The 22,075-nt window shown below is 33.6% G+C and overlaps 1 protein-coding gene across 1 annotated transcript in view; it reads left to right on the forward strand.

Annotated features, from left to right (window-relative positions):
* The window catches only part of PSMD14 (proteasome 26S subunit, non-ATPase 14), a 100,240-nt gene that overhangs the window by 68,409 nt on the left and 9,756 nt on the right, over positions 1–22,075 (forward strand). The window contains 3 exon segments of the mRNA XM_072612154.1: positions 10,486–10,593; positions 16,076–16,150; positions 18,598–18,723. Coding sequence (XP_072468255.1) covers positions 10,486–10,593; positions 16,076–16,150; positions 18,598–18,723 — 309 coding nt within the window.

The raw sequence follows: 22,075 nt of genomic DNA on the forward strand, positions 1-22,075 counted from the left end.
TCATGCATAGAGGCAACTGTTGACTCAAGAGCTGAAATTGTAAACCATATATAAGTTATTTAATTTGAGTCTGTCTTTGATTCATGAGCCTCTTGAAAATATCTTTTATTGGCATTTTATGTATCTCCTTTTTATATTTCTTATTAAATAAGTGATGTTAACTTTTATCTCATGAGTATATCTTTATATTTCATCAGTTTTAAGTTCTTCATTGTTGATATTTTTCATATCATTAGATTATTTTGGACTTTGCTATATAGACATAAAAATATAGGAAACGGAAAGTGTCCTAAGAGATCATCTTAGTAGGCCCCTTCCACACTGTTCTCAATATTAAATTCAGTTTTATCAATAAAAGTGATTTTTACAAATTGGTTATTATTGGCTACCCATCCTAACATCTCTCTTTACCATATTGCATGTAGTATGAGTGTATAAATTGCCTATTTATAAGTGGTATTTGAGTTAGGCATTGTATAAATTAATTTAGACAAACACAGTATTTGCCAACTAGCAACCTATAATCGAAGGGGAAGAAGATGAAAACAAACACATAGTAGCAGAAAAGATTCACAAACAGCATACCTTAGTTATGTTACATAATTGACATAACTAACATATGTTACCGTGATGCCAAGCCAGGGAAGTTGCATTTGTATTCTAGAGTAGAGTAGTTATTAATGCCAGAAACTACCATTTTAATGAACTCTGAATAACAAGAAATATGATATTAAGTTTCTTGGATTTTTAAGGTATTTCCTTCCTTGGTTTATTTGTAAGATGTTCCAGTTCAGAGATCTGACTTTGTTCCTCTATTTGAAACATCAACTTCTTGCTTGCAGATGTTGCTATTGTATACTTTCCACACAGAGCTGATCCAGTCTATTCATTGAATATTCAGTTAGTACAGTGAATTAAGTTTTAGTCTAACATTGCTTACTTTTTAGTCCAGGGAAAGTAGTGGTACAGTCCTAAGAGTGCAGGCTCTGAAGTCACATGACCTAGGTTCCTGTCCTGGCTCTGACATTACCTTGGTGACCTTGTGTAAGTTAATTATTCTCCCAGAATCTTAGTTTCCTCCTTTGTAAAATGAGGGTTCTTAACAAGATGGCCTCTGTGATGCTTTTCATCTCTTCATCTGTCATCCTACGACTTAGAACAAAAAGAGTCTGTTAAAAACAAATAGGTTTCAGTGTTACATAGTATGTCTAACAAGGTTCCTACCTGTAAGAAACTGACCAGTTCTTCCTCAGAATTTGTTGTGTGTTTCTCTAATATAAGGCAAATTATTTTAAAATGCCAGTGATCATTTAACCCCAGTATAATCCTCATTTTTTGTGAGAGATTGTTATTTGGGGGGTTTCCGTGTGTGTGTAGCCTGTTGAATTCAATGTGCCAGTAAGAGAACTCTTCCCGTGACAGACAGGAATAGAAGGCATCATCAGGGAAATATGGGACAGGAAGAAGAGATAGACCGGTCATGTGGTCGAGGGTATGGATGACAGCTGAATAGCCAAAGTGATCTGCTAGTATCCTTAGTAGGGTTACACAAGATGAGCTAGTGTGAATGGGAAATCAAGCCTGTAGATCTGTTTGAGTATTGAGAACTTTCCAGATGGATTTCTTTTTATTAACTTGCAATCCAGTCAGCAAATTTTTTTTGGTTTTGGTTTTGTTCTGGGAAGGTAGGGTTGAACACCTCCAGAATAGGAGGGATTCTAGAATTCAAATGAAATATTATTATAGAGGCTCTGTCCACAAAGAGCTTGTGAGAGGAACTGTGGTAGGGTGAAGGAGTGTTCTGTTTGATGTTAGGATATGGGTTCAGAATCCACTCTTGGCTTATTCCCTATCTGTGTGACTGGTCAAGTTGTCTATCCTTTTCTGAGAGAGTTTAACTAAATGGTATTTCTGAGACTCCTTCCTGCAGTAAGTCTAATCCTATATAAAGAGGCAGTGTCCATGAGAGAATTACCAGATAATCTCCTAAAATTGTTTGGTACAAATAGGTCATAAGGTAGCAGGTGTGTATATACAATACATACAGAAGAAATCAAGAGGCCAACACAGGAGAGTATTTTCTATACTTTACAGAGGAGGTTAAGACTAGAGTTGAGTCTTTGAAGCAAAGAAAAGTTAAGAGAAAGTCTTCTAGATATAGGAGACATTATGAATAAGGAATATTTCACTTATACTACAAATTCAGGCATCTGTCACAGTGTAAAATCAGTTACTTTTCAACATTCTCAGAGAAAGGAGAACAGGAAATTGGATGCTGGTGTGGAAAAAGAGAAAGAGAAAAGGTGCTGTAATAACTCACTTCTCCAAGCCATAAGAAAGACATCTAGAATGATATTTCCTTTCTTAGGATAGATCCTTTACTTAGTTTAACAAATATGGATAAGGAAATTCAAAACTGTATGATGTTTTTAATGTCCCCAAATATCACACACAAAAAATTCTTTCTTGCTAATTAGGGTGGTCAAGAACAAGGTCAAAACATAACAAATGTAGAAAATAAATGTTTCTAAGAATTTTTCATATCTATAGCTTGAAATATTTATGTAAAATCCTTAGGAAGGTGAAATTATCAACTATCAAAATAGATTATTCCTTTCACATTTTCTGGATAATCTAATTTAGAGCTACTATTTCTAGATGATTTCTCTCAGGAATACTGTTAAATAAATAAAAGGACTGTGTCATGGTCAAAGTCTGGCTTAAGTAGCTAATATCTGCCAGTGACCACAATTTCTACTCCTATTCTTAGCCATTTATTTAATGAAATCCTTCTGTCTGTGTTATGGCTCTTAACAAATAAAAAAGCTATGTCTTGCACAGTTTTAAGAATAAGGAGTAAACATAAACATAGTTATCTTGTTCAGTCCAAATCATTTTTGATGTACCGGCCACTTCCAGTGACAATGGGGAGTCAACTTTATAAAAAAATGAGAGATTAGATGGATTTGTCAGTAAGGATTCAATCAGGTAGCTCCTCAGTAAACATTATACTTTTAGTATAAACAAAAATAGTAGTTCCAAATTCCATGTCTTCTAAATATTCCAGAAGACTAAGAATTGCCATTTTCCTCTTATTCTCATTTTAGTATTCTTTATCATATACACATTTTACTCATTGTTAACTAAGTTGAAAGAGAACAAGAGGAAATAGAGAAAATATAAGTCCGATTTCCATCCCAACTTTATCCTTCCAACTCCTTTTACAAGACTAATTAATTACTGTGTTTTTTTATTTGTTCCATATTTTTCACTCGTAATCGGGTTGGAGTCTTGCAGCCAGCTGATTTAATCTATCAAGATAACTGGAAAGAAAATACTACTCAGCTGTGCTAAGTTAATCCTAAGACCTGTACCACACTATATAGTTCTGTTTAGTAAAAACATTTGCCACATTTTTATTCTGTTGTCATTGGGCATTGTTGTATATGCCAGCAATGCAAATGTCATGTTCTTTTTAAAGTTCTAAAAAACAAACAAACAAAATTCAACAAAACTAATCAGCATATTGAAAAAGGATGCTATATGAAATGTTCTACACCTGTGACTTCCCTCACCCCCCATCACTCATTAACTTAGATTTGGGAGTTGGATATGTTGTTGTTATCACTCCCAAATAAATAAGGGTTTCCTGATTGGTTATTGTGGTGACTTTTGTTTCTCAGATTCCTTGAAATCTCTATTGGTCATTTTTCAGCAATTTCTCAAAGCAACTGTTAATTAGATATTCATTACCACAAAATCTCAGAATATTAGATTTGGGAAGGTCCTTAGATATCACCTAATCTTATTTGTTTTACAAGTAAGAAAACTGAGTCCCTGAGGGGTTTAGATCTCAGCTAGTAAAATAGCAGAGTCTCAAACTAAGACTTGTAACTCAAGTCTGTGCTGCAATTTCCTCATAGTCTGAATGGCCACACTGGGTGTTAAAAAGCGTGGTTAACCATTTTTGTAGCAGACTCTAATAATTGTACTACCTGTCTACCAAAAAGGATTTGTGAGCCAATGACTTTGGACTGTATAGTCAGTCAATATTTATAAATGCCTGCTATGTGCCAGGCACTGTGGTAAGAGCTGATTATACAAATAAAAAGGCAATCCCTGCCCTCAAGGAATTCGCAATCTAATGGGGAAAACAGCACACAAAAGGAAGCTGAAAAGGTAAGGATGGGTTGGGGAGAGTGCATTTTGTTTTACCTGTAAAGACCTGCCTGCAGTTTTTTTTAGGGACATTGACTGACTTTTACATGTATGAAAAAAAATAATGAAACTGCCTGTTGTATTAGAGTTTTGATATAACCTTTATCTTGCTTTAATATTATATACACTATTTGAAAACTATATTCAATACTGAATAACTTACAAAACCATCCTAGCAAAGCAATTGGTCTTTGATCATTAAAAAGCTTCTTACCTATAAGATCTAACAAGAGAAATGTCATTAATGCATCTTAGCCTGCGCTTAACCAGTAGTTTCTAGGTATATCAGTTCTTAATTTTTGAGATTGTTAAAGGAGAGTCAGTTGTAGTCCATTAGAAAATGAAGGAGTTACCTGTTCATTTTCCAGGGGCCACTTAATACTCATAGGATGGTAACAATAGTGTAGGTCATGTTGAGTCTGGTATCTTGGACGTGAAAGTTCTACTTCCTTAACAGTATATTAAGAATTCTACTTACTCCTTTAAGCAAAACAGAATTTTAGCCTTAACAGCTACTGGGTTTGCACAGGATACTTTAATACTATTTATTTGGAGCACATGATTCCAGGGATATTGAAGTGATAAAGTTGTTAAGACTCTTAAGGCATACCAATTCATTCTTTTTATAGTTGATGTGAACATCCGGTGTAAATAATACTTAGTTGTTTTTTTAATACAAAATTTCTTAAGAAATCACATACCTTTGCAACTTCATTCCTTGTTTTATTTCCTGAAGTATAATCTAGAGAGGCCTAGTTTTATGATAACAAAACAATAGCTCTCATTTATGTTTAAGGTTTACAAAACAATTTCCTCACTACAGCATTGTGATTCCTGTTGATAGATTAGGAAACTGAGGATCAGAGGTTCAGTGACTTGAACAGCTAGTGAGTATTGGAGTCAGAACTTGAATCCAGTGCTTTTGACTCCAATGTCCAGTACTCTTTCCAGCTTACCAGGATACTGTACACAGTCACTGAACAATTCTCTGATTTAAGCAATAAATCTTGCTTAAATTTATTTTCCGAAATTCAGCCAACTATCAATTATATAGATTTTTTTTTCAAAGGTACTATATAAAATGTTTGCTCTTTGCTGTGCTAATTTTTACAATAATCCTTTTGTCTTCATTAAGGCATATATCTTCAAAACTTGTGGCTTACCATTGAAGTTAGGAAGCATGTCCTCACTTGTCAAGTTAAATGTATTATCCTGCAATCAGCTCCCCTACTTTCAGTATATTGAGGTTGTACTACAGATCTAGCCATAGTAAGAAATTCTCCAAGGATAAAGCAAGAAAATGTACATACTCATAGGAATCTCTTTTCCGGAGCTAAAATTGACATTTTATAAATAATTTCCATGTTGCAAACTTGAGACTCCCAATCACAGCAATTCAGTGATATGTACTTGGCATGAGTCAGTTTCAGTTCTTAGTGCTTTTCATTGGAAATGGCATCAAAAGTAAGATTTCTCTGAATTTTTAATGCTATGGGTTTACAAGGGACAGAAGATGGTCTTCTCTTAAAGATGTCTGACAGTGCATAGCAGCATAAATAACGAAATAGTCATAAACCCATCAGCACTTCCAAGGTCATTTGCCCTTTAATTTTTAAAGAGTCTAAAAACAAACTAAGCATTTGATAACAGGTCATTTGCAGGTGATAAAAGATATTTTAGATGGGACATTGCCTCTGTTTCCACAACTGGCATATTCATATTATATCTTTTACAGACTATTTACTAGTATGTTTATAGATACATAATTTAAAAAATAAATTCCGGAATTTCAACATGTTCTTCAAGTTTTGTCATTCTCAAACCAAACTTTCTTTTTTGTTGTTTACATTGCAGTTCTTCACTGCAATAGATCTCACAGGGAGTTGCATGTAGAACTTTAAAAAGACTTCCAAAACTTCTCTCTTTTAAAGTTCTAGAATTTCTTAAATACTAAGAAAATTCCCTCTCTTCTATGCTCACTTACTCACTCCTCATCACTTACTTTGTGCTGTTATCCATAAAGAAAATCCAAAGAACCTGCTAGTTTGGAGGAGATTACCTAAAGACTAATGCAGTTTTCTTGATTCTTAACTCTTTTTTTAAGAAGAATTTGCATTAAATATAGGTTGTTCCTTATAGAATACATTAAAATATATATTGTTAAAATAGGTTAGGATTTTTGAAAATTTGTTTTGTTGAGTAACCTACAACTGATGAAAAGAACATGAGTTTTAAAATGAATAAATAGCATATTGGATGAATTGTAGCATATTCATTAGTGAAGCCAAAAAATCATGGATTTAAACTTAATTTGGAAATGATTGCAGTTTTGGCTCTTCAAACCATACTCATTATTAAAATCAAATTCTGGGTCTTTGACCCTTGGTCATGCTTAGAGTAAATAAGGAACACAGTTATTGATTTTCAAACCATTAAGCTTTTACAAGCTAAGACAGATGTACAAAAATGATGCAGTTTTTATTTTGTATTGGCAGCTTCCAAATATTTAGTATCTATTTCCAAGAGTTGCAATTAGTAAAGCAACCATGGTACTGAAATCCGCACATCCCACAAGCTAATTATATTTGCAAGGTCAGAGTGAATACATATTTTCAGAAAAATAAAGGGTTATATAAATATGTGTCTTCTACTTGGCTGTTATATCACAGTTTGTTGATCTGGAGTATAATGTGTACAATTCACAAATTTGTCTGATAACAGGAAGTGGTGTGTGATTGTGTTTATTTTACTAACCAGTACATTCACAGCAATCACTTCCAAATATCTCTCCAGTAAAGATGTGTTAATTACAAAACAGACAAGGTCTTCTATTATATTAAAGCTACTAACAAGAAGACAGCAGGAATCACACATGTAAATAGCATCATCAACCCCTATTTTAGTCCTCTGTTTTGATCTGTGAGTTGCGCATAGACCAAAGGTGCTATTAAAGACTGAGTGTATGAAATAGGCAGCATTATATGAACAAAATTTATTCAACAAGAAAACAGACCTTTAACATGAATTTAACAAGCCTGAGAAATTATAAACTATCATATGCTGCAGATTCATGCAGTGATAATAAACAAAAAAGGAAAGTAAGAGGTTTCCCTAAGCTAGCCAAACTGCTAATGGTTTTGTTATAAGCTGTCTACTGTTGCAGTGACCTCTGAAAAGTCTCAAGGCACTTGTACCAGAAAATATTAAATGGTCAGGATGGTGAATAGAGATTTAGTGTGGTATATTGACTTCAGCGTGGAAGAGCATTTTTAAAGGTCTGTCATCATATTCCTGAAAACATTCATATTTCTTGTGCTTGAAGGTTTTTGTTTTTACAAATTAAGAGGTAATTTTGTATAGTCTGTTTTGGGTAAATTGTTTGCATTAATATAGTATAGCCTGCTTTAAATTAATGGACATGTGTGTCCATTATGAGAAGAGAAAAAATTTGAACTGTCAAATTGTTGAAAAAATTCAAAGAGTTGAAGAAAAAGTGGACTTTCCCCCTGTACTTTAATTAATCCTTGGGGGTTCTCTCTTCATGTTGCTGTGTCTGAGATTTCCATTCTTAACTATGCAGTGACCACTTTGCTGTCATTCTATTGCATCATGCTGTAAATACACAAACATAGAGAAAAGCCTTCAGCTTGTACACACCTCCAAGTGCTCACCAGGGCTTTTTCTTGAATCTTACTGTGGCATAATTAACACCTACTTCACCCATTGCTCATTAGTGCACCGGACATTAATGAGTCTATTTATTTTGATATGCTCTAAAGGAGGAACCGATTTGTTCTTGTAGTGCAGAAAGCAATTATGAGATTGTACAGAAATTAAAGTGTAGGTTATTTTGCAGTATTTATGCTTTTATTGCGTACTAAGTCTAATTTTGGTCTGCAGGTTGTTGAGCATGTTAGCTTCCTTAAGACAGTTGCTATAGTGATGGCAGTGAATTCCTTTAATCTTGGTGTAGTTAAAGTATTCATTTTCTATTGGTTATACTGCTACTAAGAAATTGTCCTTCAACTCATTTCATTTTGCGTAGTCCATTATAAACTAGTTGAATGATATATTTAGATGCTTTAATGTTTTTCCTTTAGATTTCTGAATAGAAGTTGAAAATTTTATATTTTAGATTTAGCTTAAGAAGACATGAAAACTATCCAGTTGATCTTTTCCTTCTCATGAAGTTTCACACCTGCTTGGAATAGTTATGAAATATTACAGATATTTCACATGTAAAATAACTGTCTGCTGCATTACCATTGGTTACAAAGTTTTCAGTGTAAAACAAAAGCTATACAGGCATAATAGTATTATTCTTCGTGGAACTTTATCAGTTTGGGGTAGTGCTGCAAAGTCCAAAATGCTAAACCTTCACCTACTCTCAATATTGATAATAAAAATTAATAGATACATTAGGAGAAATAGCCATACAAAGATAATGATGTTTTGTTAAATTAGTAGGTAATGTTAGTTATTTAAAAGTTCATCTATGTATAAGTAATCATTATTTTAAAACTTGATAAAGTAGCTAGTAAATTTAAGTAAAATTAAGAGTCCTTTCTTGTGATAAATGTTTTATTCCCCCCCCCCAAAAAAATCCCAAATATGAGATTACAGATTGTTTCCTTTTTTCTCCTCTTGCATTTTTAACCAAATAATTTATTGTGGGCATGCACTTAAAAGTTACACCATCTGATGAAAATGTACCACCAGCAATAAATAGATCTTCGTGAGATGAGGTTGATTTATTTTTACTTTATGAATAAAAAAATTGGCTTTGATAAAACTAATAAAAAGGATTCAAGAGGCATAAGCTTATTCAGCCAGGCCATATTAATATATGGAAGGAAATAAAGAAGAGTTTAAAAACTGTATCAAGTTTTCTTCATGAAATAATATGTTAGATTATTGAACTTTCTATGGTACATAGATAACCAGTTTCAATGCAGAGATTGAGGGTAATAAAACAAAATTATCAAGTGCTAAAATTTAAAGTTAAGTTAGAAATGAATTTACTAACTGGCCAGGGTAGTATAAAAGCCTTGAAATGCTCAATTTCTCATGACATTTTAGTCTGTTAACAGCTGTCTCTCTTGAATACACATTTCTTTCGTTGGCAGTCTTTTAGAAGGTGTGATTTTTTTTTCTTTCCTTCAAACTATCTTCTCTAATATCTAATATACTTGCATAATTCTTATTTAGACTCCCCTTTTCAATTTATTTCATTTTCAAGTTATGACAACTTAAATTCTCGTTTTTATTCCTTGTTTCTCCTTATAACAATATAGCTTATATTTTAAAGGAAAAACTGTATTTTATTATTTGAGTTTTAAGAACAGTAATTGTATTAGAAATATTTGATATACAGAAGCATTTTTCTTTTAAAGGTACCAGAGGATCTTAACTTTATAATGTTTAAAGCTTTTTGTAGTGCTTTAGTGATAATAAACAGAGGTTAGTGTTAAGTACAAGATAATAAGATGATAGCTTGTTAAGTCTTGCATCAGCAAAGAACCCTGAAACAGAAGAAATTGTGCTGTATAAGAATGCAAAACCTTTTATTTAGCAGAAAGAAGTTGGCCATGGGTTTTTTTTGTTTTTGTTTTGCATTGATCCTGGGATATGGTTTTCATTTATATACTGTGCCCCTTAATTACTTTGGTCTTCTTACTTACTATAATGACCCTGGCATGGACTTTTTAAACCCATCAGCTAATATTCGAACTCTGCCATAGTCACCAGGAGTAAAAGGCATCTGACTAGCAGAGAATACAGGAGGCAAGTTCCTTGCTGGCTATAATTTTGTTGTCATTTCAAGTATCGTGGTGGTATAATTGATGTGACAGGTCTGGGCCTTAGCTGTGGTCCCTTACCTTGTGCTCACTTTCAGTTTTAGCCTCTCTTTGTCATTCATTTGGATGAGGTAAAATTTAGGTGACAAAACATATGCACACCAATGGGGGCTATATAATAGAAGCTTAGCAGTGACGTATTGCGGTAACAAGGATGCAAAATTAATATTTTTCCTCACATGAAGCTCATGAAAATTGTAATAATTGGTGTCACCTTACATTACAAGATAGAGGGTGGTGTGCTGATGGCACAGTCAGCAGGAGGTTCTTTTTTATTAATATTATAATTAAATGATTTTCTGGAAATAGGCCAAAAACAGATGCAAGTTGATCATGCCTTGTCCACTGTTGCTTGGAATCATCACTTGTGGTCTCTAAAAAGAATTGACCTGACACCTTGTTTTTACAGGTTGTTATTGATGCCTTCAGATTGATCAATGCTAACATGATGGTCTTGGGACATGAACCCAGACAAACAACTTCAAATCTGGGTCACTTAAACAAGCCATCTATCCAGGTAATGCCTCTATTTGATAACGTGCTAAACTCTGATTTATAGTACTGGACCCTTAACAGGTATAGTAGTCTTAAAACCTAATATGTTATTCTAATTGGCATGTGATTAATTTTTATAGTTGTTTGAAAGGTAGTTGTTAAATGGGGCCTTGAATAATTAAACAAAGATCCTTTTGAATATTAAGGTATCTGTTTTAGGAACATGCTTAAAGCATCTTACCCTAGTGAACATTTTCTGACATTGCATATTCGTGATGTTGTTAGACATAGTTTTGAGTGGATTGCTCTTCATTTTTAAGCTGTTGCCATCTATTGCCAAAAATCAAGAGATCCCTGCAATATCAGTCAAAGGAAAGCTAGTAAGTAAAAATCAGATAACCGTGAAAGGAAGTCTCAGATAATTTTAAAGTTCCTGGAATTTTTCCCTTTTAATTTTCCTTGACCTTCAAGCAGACAAAACAAAACAAAAACCCAACAGCTCCAAAAAGTAAATACATTAAAATGTCTTTAGAAGTTGAAACCTATATTTTGGGTTATCAAGTGCAACATTTGTCATCGCTGAAAGTGTTTAAATGTTTATGTTCAGACACTAAGAATCCTCTTGAGTGATTAATGTTTTCTTTTAATCATTCTCATGCTTCATTGTTTTTACACAGATCTCTATTGCCTGCAAAAATTATTTTAAATGTGCTTTTAAATGCACACGTATTTGTGACCATAGCACTAATTGCTTCTCTGAAGATTAATTAAAAGCAGAAAAATAGTAGTGTATATGCTTAAATAGAGCATACAGAACAAAGACAATATAGTAGCCATTACCCCTCTCCTTCCTCTACCTGGTACTATCAGATAACTGTCTGGGGATTTGTGGCTTTGATTGTTAAATATAGTAAAGTCTTTGTCAAACTTTGACCATTTTACATTTTTATTTACTTAATTCTATAACTGTCACTTAACAGAAAAGTCTCGATCAAAGTGAAACATATGCTGAGTTAAAGAGCTGAATTGTGTTGCTTTTGATTTTTATACGTGAAAACTGCAAAGTATAATGAGTATGAAATAACCTACTAGTGTTTTTGATTGGGTACAGACAAGCCCATGCATGCATGTTTCAAGAGAATATATTACCGGACCTTTTTAGCCTGTAATAATGACCTCCCTTGTAAACCCCCATAGCATCATACTGCTTCATTATTTTTTGCAAAAGGTTAAGTAACATCTCACAATCTAAGATCATTGTGATTACAGCATCGTATAATTCTGCCAGAAGTTTACTAATTGTACATCAGCAGCCACCTGTTGCATAGTTCATCTTTTTTAACACTAAATGAATTTTAAGTATAATGTTATTAGTGGGCAATTTTTTTTGTTGGTCCTAACTTTTAAAATATTTGGTGAAATTCTCAGATTTCCGTATAAAATATTAGCCAGACTAAACTTATAGGGAGCTGTGTGTGGGATAGATACTTCGTTGTTGCTATTTATTTGATTTTGTAGATTGTTTTCTTCAAATTAAAATCTGTAAATATATTTATTTCACTGTTTATTTAGCATCCATCAGAATGACATCTATCTGAGTGTTTTACAGTTTTAAGACACTTTCAGTATATTAAAATACTTAAATGAGGCAAAGCCAAAAAAGTAGCAGAATAAACCCTATACCTTAAAACCTTTCCTTACTTATTTTAGACTCACCTGTAAAGAAAGGAACCAAGAAAGAATCCAAAGTAAGCAGTAATATTCCCTGATGGAGTTTTAAAGCATTCATCAGAATATGTAATACAAGGGTCAGCAGCTTTTTAAAAGTAGGTTGGCACATTGATAACCCCTTCTCTTCCAGTATGACAAGTTATAGTAGCTTTCCACTCAAAGCGGGAATACCTCCTATGGGACACTAATCCTTGCTCCAGCAATTGATGATGCCTTTAAAACTTGTTTATAACAAATATATTGAAATGATTAAACTATAGTCATTTCAAATGAAAAATAACACATTTCAAAAGAATTTGTGTGCCTTTGTCTCACTTAGACCCATATTGGTTTTATGTGTGATACCATAGAAGCCCTATATAATGCCATTGTCAGGGAATAAAAGTGATACTGTATTAAAGTTTTTCTGTTATTCTGCTGTATCATCATATACACAGAAAATATGATCTGGCCTGCAGCATATTTATGAAATATTAAAATTAATAAGATCTTCCTGAAATTTAATTGGTACCAAAACTTTTTTTTTAGGTTTTTCATCATAAAAACTACTATAAGAAATTTCATTTTTAGAGAATACACATAGAGTAAATGAGGTTGGACTATCTACCTCATGGAGAGGTAATGAGTGTTTCTAAAATATTTTCAGATACTAAGAATAGCTCTGTATTTTTAAGTTTTACATGTTAAGTTTACTAAAAAAAACCTCCCCTCTACCCAAAACAGTGAAACATCACTAAAAAACTGCTTAAATTTATACCGTTGGCAAATATTTTTAGTTTTTTTTTTTAAAGCATAGTGTATTGAGGGGCAGGGGAATTTGTATTTGAGGTTATTTTAATTTAACTCAATCAAGCCTTTTACATAATGTGTAATTTTTTTTTTTTTTGCTTTCAAAAAGTTTGGATTACAATTGGCAATTCAAATTAGGGACTATTTCCTGCTTTCCCTTAGCAAAGGCTATATAGAGAAGCAGAACAATATTTATTGAATTTCTCATTCTGGCAGCCCCAGAATTCATTTCGATTTGATTTCCATACGTTTGGGTCTCCTCATTTATCTGAAATTTTCCATCATCCAAAATAAGTTCCAGGCCTAAGCCATTTGAATATGAGTCCACTGTACTTTGCTTTACAAAGTTTGGCACATGAATTGAAGTGGTAAACAATGTCATCCCATCTGGTGATATCATTGACCACATGGCTACAGTTTATACTGTTACCATGTGGTCTTTATTACTTACCTCTGAAACACTCACCATTCTTCCTTGTCACATCTATCCCTGGCAGTACCCATCTGCCTTAATCATTGTTATTCATTAGCATTAGGTATCTGCTTTCTTCAGAGCGTTGTACTTACTTGACCGTTTTTCATGTCACCTGAATTAAATTATTGGTCCAGAGATAGAAAAGTCAAAATGACAATAACTAAAATATCACTTCTTTCTCCCTTTTTTAGAATAGGCCTTTTACTTTTTAGTATGAGTGCCATATGTTCTTGGAACTCACTTGAAACAAAATGATAATGCCATGCTATGAAGAACTGATTGAAGAATTGTTGGGAATTTGCCAGTTTTTTTCACCCCTAAATTTCCTAGTATTCACCTGCTTAGTTCCTCTTGCAAGCCCCTCTAAGCTTAGAATAAATAACATCTCGGACCAATACTCTCTTGTAGAGGCCTATACCCTGCATGGAAAAGAAAGGTAAGCAAGGAATTCGATGCCAGTTAAACAAGTAATCACTGAATTGGAACTGAGAGTACATTTTCCATCAAGGATAGTTGGAATATTATCTATTCCATAATTTGGATATATTATGGGTTAAATGGACCTATGTAACCTAAGACTATAACTTAAGTTGATTGATGATGTCAAAGACAAAACATTTTCTGAATTCTGAATAGCTGGGTTAGCAATTGAATTTGGAATACAGCCTGTAGGTTAGGTATTGACTACCTTTATTTTCATAGACCCTTAAAAAGTTTGTGAAGCAGAACACAAAACATCAGCCATATTTGATTGTCAAGAAAAATAGCATGTATAATTTCTTTTACTATGATCTTCCTGTTTTACTATTACATAATTAGGTTTGCAGATTCAAACTCCAGAAAAAACCGTCTGCATTTAGAGTACGTCCCCACCAAGTGGCAGCAAGTGTTTGTGGTTTCATCACATGTGAAGTAGATTAAATTTGAATTTATTCTTTAGGAAGCCATGTTGATATTTATCTACTCCTCTGTGGCTATTTTTTCCCTCTTAACTTTGACATATTCAGCATTTTTCCTTATTTGAAAATTTATTCAATGCAACAAGTGTATATCCTGTTCTAGGCACCGAGAAGACAAAAATACAAACTTTGTCTTTCCTCAAGGAATTTATGTTCTTCTAGACTCGGTACTTAACAGTTTTATACTGTGTTCCTCTTCTCTCTGTCCCACCCTCAACCTGATTTAGTTGAGGTACATTTACTTCAGAACAAATTAGATGCCAGAAATAATTCCTTGGCACAGTTTGATATTTTGCCTTGCTGCCTGTGGCAATTTTGCTACTTGCCTTTTGGCCAAAATATGTATGTTTTGGCAATGTAATCCTTCTCTAGAGTCCAGATGTCTGGTTGTACTTTATACTGACTATAGCTAGTACTTGAAATTTGGGAGTCTTTGGGAGTGGTTTTTCTTGGAATGAAATTTACTCAATATATTCTTGACCATCACAGATCAGGAACTTTTATTATTTAATCTCTATATGCCTGTACATAGGGAGATAGTTTGTTTAAACTTAAGAACAAGTTAGTAGCAGAAATCCTTTCAGACAGAAGTTGAGTATCAAATTATACATTGTCTTAGAGACAATTCAACAAATTTTAAATAGGCTTAGTTATCCACGATAGCTGTTTCTTGGGAAGGTAAAAAGCAGTGGTGGATGAAATTTGTAACTGAAAAACCAGAATGCAACGTCATCTTCAAGTTTCTGTTTCTAAGCTGTGTGTATATAGGATTATTTAAATCCACCAGAGCTAAGGGTAGAAACCCCAATCAGGGATGTGGGTGGAAGTACAACCTCAACAAGTGACTACTAAGTGCTAAGCCCTATGTTAGGGACTGAGGATATGCAGACATTTCCTGCCATCAGGAACCTTACTGTCTAGCAAGGTGGTGCAACATTTATCACATTCCATTCATTCCAAACATCTTAGTGCAGTTTTGGAATACCCTGTATATAGGTATCCACAAAATAGATTAAAGATAGTTTGGGGAAAGACTTCCTGTAGGAGATGGTGCTTAAAATGAACTTTGAAAGAAATTTGGCAATGAGGAGGGAGTGTATTCCAGGCAGTGGAAAGGCCTGAAGGTGTAATGAAGGAATTAGATATTTGGCTTTTTGGTTTTGTCTTTTGATAGCAGCCAAATCAGAGAACTAACTGAACTATACAATAGCAGATCTAGTAATTTTTGTCTGTATGATTATCCTTAGGCCAACCAGCCAGCAACTAGGTGACTCTGAGCTATTCTGTAACATGCTTTTAAGCAATAGAATGAACCTCTTTTAACTTTATTTTGTAAATTTGTTGCTACAAGTAATTCTCTTAATCCTGAGTCATGATTGAGAAAAACACACCCTTTACAAACATCAGCAAATGTAATAGCTGACACATACGTAGTGTTACAGAACCTACAGTAGGTGTTAAGCTATTCAGTACTTTAATTTCTGTTTCATAAATCATAAGTTAAAAAGTTTAAATTGTTCACCTCTTTTCTAATCATTTGATTTTTGCAGGCTTTAATCCATGGACTGAACAGACATTATTACTCCATTACTATCAACTATAGAAAGAATGAGCTAGAACAGAAGGTAAGTTTTCATTTTTGTTTTAAAGAGAAGGGGAAAAAAACACTCTTCTACTCTTATGGCATGTTGCAGCATTGTGATTTGAATTTTAATTTGTCATCTTCAGTTAACGTCTCCAGTATTTTATTCTGTGTCATGTTCCTGTTGCATTCTAGAACACAATAAAGGAAAGGCTCCTTTGGAACTGGTTTCATATTCTCCTCCATAAGACATGTTTAATTAAGACTAATCACTGGATGCTAAAACATGAGAGAAGTAGAGAAGTGGCTAATAAAAATAATTCCATGTAATGTTTATTTAGACAGATTATGAAAACCTTTCCTTTTCTCACCTTTCTGTTTTGCTGACTAAATTTTTGTTATCCTTTTAAGTTGCATAATTTTTCTAGCTTCTCTTCTGTAATTTATAGCTAAATTACTCATATAGATTTAATTTCCTCAAAGTGTGGGGAAAATACATTAGTGATTTTTTTTTAACTTGTTTCTAGTGTGCCATTGTAACCCTGAGTAAAGAATAAAAAATAAATTTGAAAAAGGATGAAAATATTTAAGCCATACATGACTCCTCACACCTGTAATCTCTGTTCCTGGGGAGGCTGATGCTTTTGGATCACTCAAACTTAGGTGTCCTGAGCTAGAGTGGGTTAAGCCAGTCCACACTCAGTATGTCATCAGTTTGGTGAACTGTGAGGGTAGGGAATAGCCTTACCCAGGTCAGAAATTAAATAGGGTCAGAATTCTCATGCTGATCCACTAGTGGATTCAGGTCCATGAGTGTGAATGGATACATCTGTGCAAGGTAAAGGACCTAATGAGAGGGGAAAGGGAGGGAAAAGGAAGAAAAAGAGAAAATAATTATGTTAATGGCCCTCATATTCAAAGTTGCCATTCTCCAAATTTCTAAATTTGTTTTCTTGAAAATTTCTTTAGCATCTTGGGGATAGATTAGAATTTTGCTTTATTTATTTTCAAATATTTAGAATATAACTTTTTTCCTACCCTCAATTAAATGTGAAATTGTCTCTTGTTTAATATTACTATTTGAATTCTAGAATCTGCATCCAGTATTATTGCCTTTTAGGCTAAAAAACAGTATATCAGTGAAAGCTATATAAATATTCATCTGCATGTGAATCTGTATTTTTGTTTTGCTTTTTGGTAAATAAGCTTGAGGTATACATTTGCCACCTCCAAAAGTGCCTTAGGAAGAGAGACGGCCCTATCTCCCAGACTTACATGAAGTAGGGCCAAAAAAATTCAATTTCCTTGTCTTCTTTTTTCCATTTTTTTTAAAGGTGATAGTGTAGAGTTAATATATTCTTTGTTTGAGGACACTTTTATCAAGTAGTCTATAGACACTTTTGTACGTAAGAAGTGTAGGATAGCTAAACATTCAAATAAAAGATGAAAAATTCATCCAAAAATACAAATGTTTTTTTCTACATGTTGGTTAAAATTTAGCCTTATGGAAATATGCAAATAAGAAGTGACTTTCAAATTCCATCTAATTTAGAGATATCTTATACCACAATCTTTGGATTAAAATATTTTATTAAAAAAATTAATGTTGTTTATTATCTTAACTACTCCACTCAGTAGCATAAGCCCTGTTTCTACTCTTGCCCAATCCTATATACTAAAACCCAGACTTAACCCTCTAATTCTGAGACATAATAGTAATATTCTTTTCCTATGAGGGATATTTTTAAAAGCTCCATAAGTGGTAGAGAATCCACCTCTCACGTCTTGCCTTGGGGAAGTTGTCAGGATTTAACCAACCTCCCATGGGCTGACTGGACAGTTGTCTTCGAAGGAGGAGAGAAGAAAACCAGAGCAGATATCCTTAACTACAGCCATTTCTTTCAAGGAGAGCCTCATTGCACTTGTAGGTACTGATAAGCACCAAATTGGGTTTCATGAACGTGAGAAGAGATTCGAAACAATCCTCTTAAGTTTGCAGAGAAAACATGCTGGGCTGCATTTCCTCATCTGGGAGTTCCCTACATCACTGAAACACAGGCCCAGTCTCAATCCTTATATTGGTGTTAGAAGGGTGAAAATTTTATGCCAAATCTCTGAAAGTTATGAATTTTAGGAATCTTTGGAAAATAGCTGAAAATGGGTCCAGAGCTTTTTCTGCTACACCATTTGTGATAATGACTCCTTATTTTTGCATTTGGAAATTAGATCATGTAATATATTCTAGTCTCATTGCATAAATAAGGCATTTTTGCAATGAGTATAAATTTATGAGATTGTAGCTCTAACTCTGGAAGAGATCTCAGGTGTCATTTTAAAAGTCTAACTCTCTTATTTATTGACAAGAACATTTAGTAAACTTAATCTTAGAAACATGCATGTTTATAAATGCATTTGTTCTTTTTAATTTTTAATTCTTTCATGACAAGGAAATGAAATTGTTGATGGAGATAATTATGATGACTTTTTCAGATGTTGCTAAATTTGCATAAGAAGAGTTGGATGGAAGGTTTGACACTTCAAGACTACAGTGAACATTGTAAACTCAATGAATCTGTAGTAAAGGAGATGTTGGAACTAGCTAAGAATTACAATAAGGTAATTGCTTCTAATAGTTATTTAAATTTTTAAAATAAAATTGCCTTTTCTGCTGTCTACTAGTTAAACAACTTCAAATTTGAAGTTTTTTCTCTAAAACTGCATTGCTTTTTAAAAATAAGGATAGTGAAGCAACAATTAATACATTGATATCTAAGTTTTTTCCATAAACTTCTTTCTTGATCTGTAGTCATTTATAGGATTTTTAAGCCAATAAGATAACAATGCTCTTTTGAAAAGAGAAATAAGCAAATCTTGATGAAACTATTTTAACAGGTATTATTTGGCCTTATAAAAAAATGTTTCAGTCAGTTGAAATGCATAATTTGTTTTATGAAATGTGATTTGCTTCTCTTTTACTTAAATTTATATGTGAGAATATATTTTTGTATTAGGAATATAGTCCAGATGATTGAAAAATATAATAGTATAAGGTATGATATATTCTGCTTTGTATTGAGGATCCAATGTTCAGATAATATGAATCAGGATGCAGTGTATGTAAAATTCATCTAGGTATTACAGCAAAATATATTGCCCTTTGTGGAAATTTAAGGATTTAGGTTTTAAACTAAAATTGGCTGTTCATTGGAAACTAAATTCCAACAGAGTTAGCTTGATTTTGAAGGGCCTGTACGGGTTACAGAGCACTCTTGCTGGAAAATTCACAGTAGTGCTAGGGTTGAGATGTTTAATCTTTCTAGTTTATGGAAAAGGAAACAAATTATTTAGCATATTTTAGACTGTTAGCCTACTTTTTCTTGAAGTTTTTTTTTTTTAAGTTACTATGCATTCTATTAGATTATAAGGCGGTATTATGCCTGACAGTATTTGCCCCACCTGCATCTACCACTTTCTCTACCAAGACAGGAGATACTCCCATAAAGTCAAAATTGGATATTGTGTTGATGGTGTTATAAAGTTCTTTAGTTTTATTTTCTTTTATATTGTTGTGGTCATAGTGGTCTTCTCACCATGTCCAGATTTGGACTCTTAACTTTCCTTCATTTTAAAAGTACTTGAAATACAGAAAGAAATAGTACTGCCAAATCAATACTTTTTTCTTTTGCTGTTCCTTGAAACATTTTATCTTTTCCATGTCTTTGCACAGGCTATACCACATGCCTGTGGGCAGCTAGGTGGTGCAGGGATAGAGCACCATTGCAGGAGTCAGGAGGATCTGAGTTCAAATATCACCTCAGACATTTGACACTCACTAGCTGTGTGACCTTAGGCAAGTCACCATAACCCCAATTGCCTCATCCTGGGTCATCTCCAGTCATCCTGATGAATATCTGGTCAATGGATTCAGATGGCTCTGGAGGAGGAATGAGGCTGGTGACCTGCACAGCCCTTCCTCACTCCAAGAAACAAAGTCAAGTGCAAGTCATGTCATTATTTCTCTGATGGCATGGTCTTCTTTGGCAGTGAAGGATGAACACACACCCATTTTGCATATACTTACATTTAGACATGTTATTTCCTCTGAAACTATAAACTACTGGAAGACAGGGACTAGTTCTTTTTTGTTTTTATATTCCCAATGCCTGGTACAGAATAGGCAGTTGGTAAATGCTTATTGATTGGCATTGTACCTGATGATTTTTTAGTTTTTAAGTCATGTTTATCTGCTGTCTTATGGAGATTAGAACATTTGAGTAAATAAGTACTAGGTAATCAATTTCAACTCTGAATTCAGCAAAGAAAGAACAATTTTGAAAATCCTGAATTTCACTTTTATTCATTTGGTTATCTCCTTAATTCTTGAACTGAAACACCCACATTCCTGCTATTCTAACTCACCTAATTTATTCATGCCAGGATGCATCTGCTATTTTTGTGTCTTATTTTAGTATTTTGATTGCAAAATTTGTAAATGAGTGTGCAGGTGGAAAAATGAACTGCAAAAGAGCATTACTTCTGTGGGTGGTGGAGGAACAAAGGTGGTGAGCATGATGATCCATGAGTAGGAAATATTTCCCTGCCCCTTTTTTTGTCCACTTAGTTAACCTTGGAATCCTGTAGATCTTGTGACTTAAGCATAATTCATCTTTTCATGTGGAAATATTATCCTGTTTGAGTGTCAGAATATGTTGCTTTAAAAAAAAAAACGAGTCAGATTCAGAGCTAGAACAGACTTTAGAGGTCATTTAGTCTAACCTCCTCATTTATCCTATTAGGAAACTGAGACCCAGAAAGATTATGTGACTTGCCCAAGGTCACACAGATATTAAATAATAGTAGGTCTGGAATTTGAACCCAGGTCCTCTGACTTTTAATTCATTACTCTTTCTACTTGACCATATTCAGGACCCAAAAGTATTCATTTGGAACACGTGACTGCTACTAGACTACCACAAAAGTCACATATTAAGTGACAAAATTTCTGTTTATATAGTATTTTTGCTACCATTTAAATACTAAATAATCAGTGAGTTTTAAAGTTAATATGAATTAAAGGTTTTCCTCATCTAGTTTAAAAAAAATTTAACTTATTAAATTGAATACTTGCTAAAATATTCTAATATAAAAACAATACGATTCCACTCTGCTAACATGAAGCACATGCTATGTTGGAAGGCCCTATGGTTGATGTTGAAGACACAATGACAAAAATCATCTCCTGCCTTCAACATTTCCCTTATACTATGAGGGATGGAACATGTACATCAATACAGTAAATTGAAAAAGTTAAGAGAACACTAATAAACTGAAGAGTCAGGAATTGCAGACTTTCAGAGAATGTGGAATCTCAGCTGAGCTTTGAAGGAAGACACATTCTAAGAGTCAAAGATTGAATTAGAGGCATATGAGTGTGCTTCTAGAAAGCATGAATGTAGGGATTAAAATGTTCAGGAAATGCGGGTAGGAATCCAATTTGTTTGAAACGTAGAGTTCATCAAGAGGAATAGTATGAAATAATTTTGAAAAGGTAGATGAGAGCCAGATTGTACAAAGACAAAATTTGAGTCTTAGGATCAGTAGGGGAACTACTGAAGGCTTTTGAAGAAGACTGTGACAGCCGATCCCATGCATTAAGAACATTATTTTGATAGTTGTATGGAGGCTGGATCAGGGAGGGAAAGGACTGGAAGCAGGCTATTACAGTAAGCCAGGTGACATTTAATGAGGGTTAGAGTGGTGTCCGGTATGCTTTCTAAGCTCTGAATTCATAATCAGAACATATAAGCCTCCCAGAGATCTTGTCACTTAACGTGTTTTCCCATTCCTCTCTGCCTCTGTAAATTCTTTAAGGCCTCATTTAAATCTCACTTTTCTGAGCCCATCCTTGGTTCTTTCCAGAACTCCTAGAGTATTTATTATCTTAGTACTACTTTGTTACTTGTATACT

The sequence above is a fragment of the Notamacropus eugenii genome, chromosome 5, assembly GCF_028372415.1.
Source record: "Notamacropus eugenii isolate mMacEug1 chromosome 5, mMacEug1.pri_v2, whole genome shotgun sequence".
NCBI lineage: Eukaryota > Metazoa > Chordata > Mammalia > Diprotodontia > Macropodidae > Notamacropus > Notamacropus eugenii.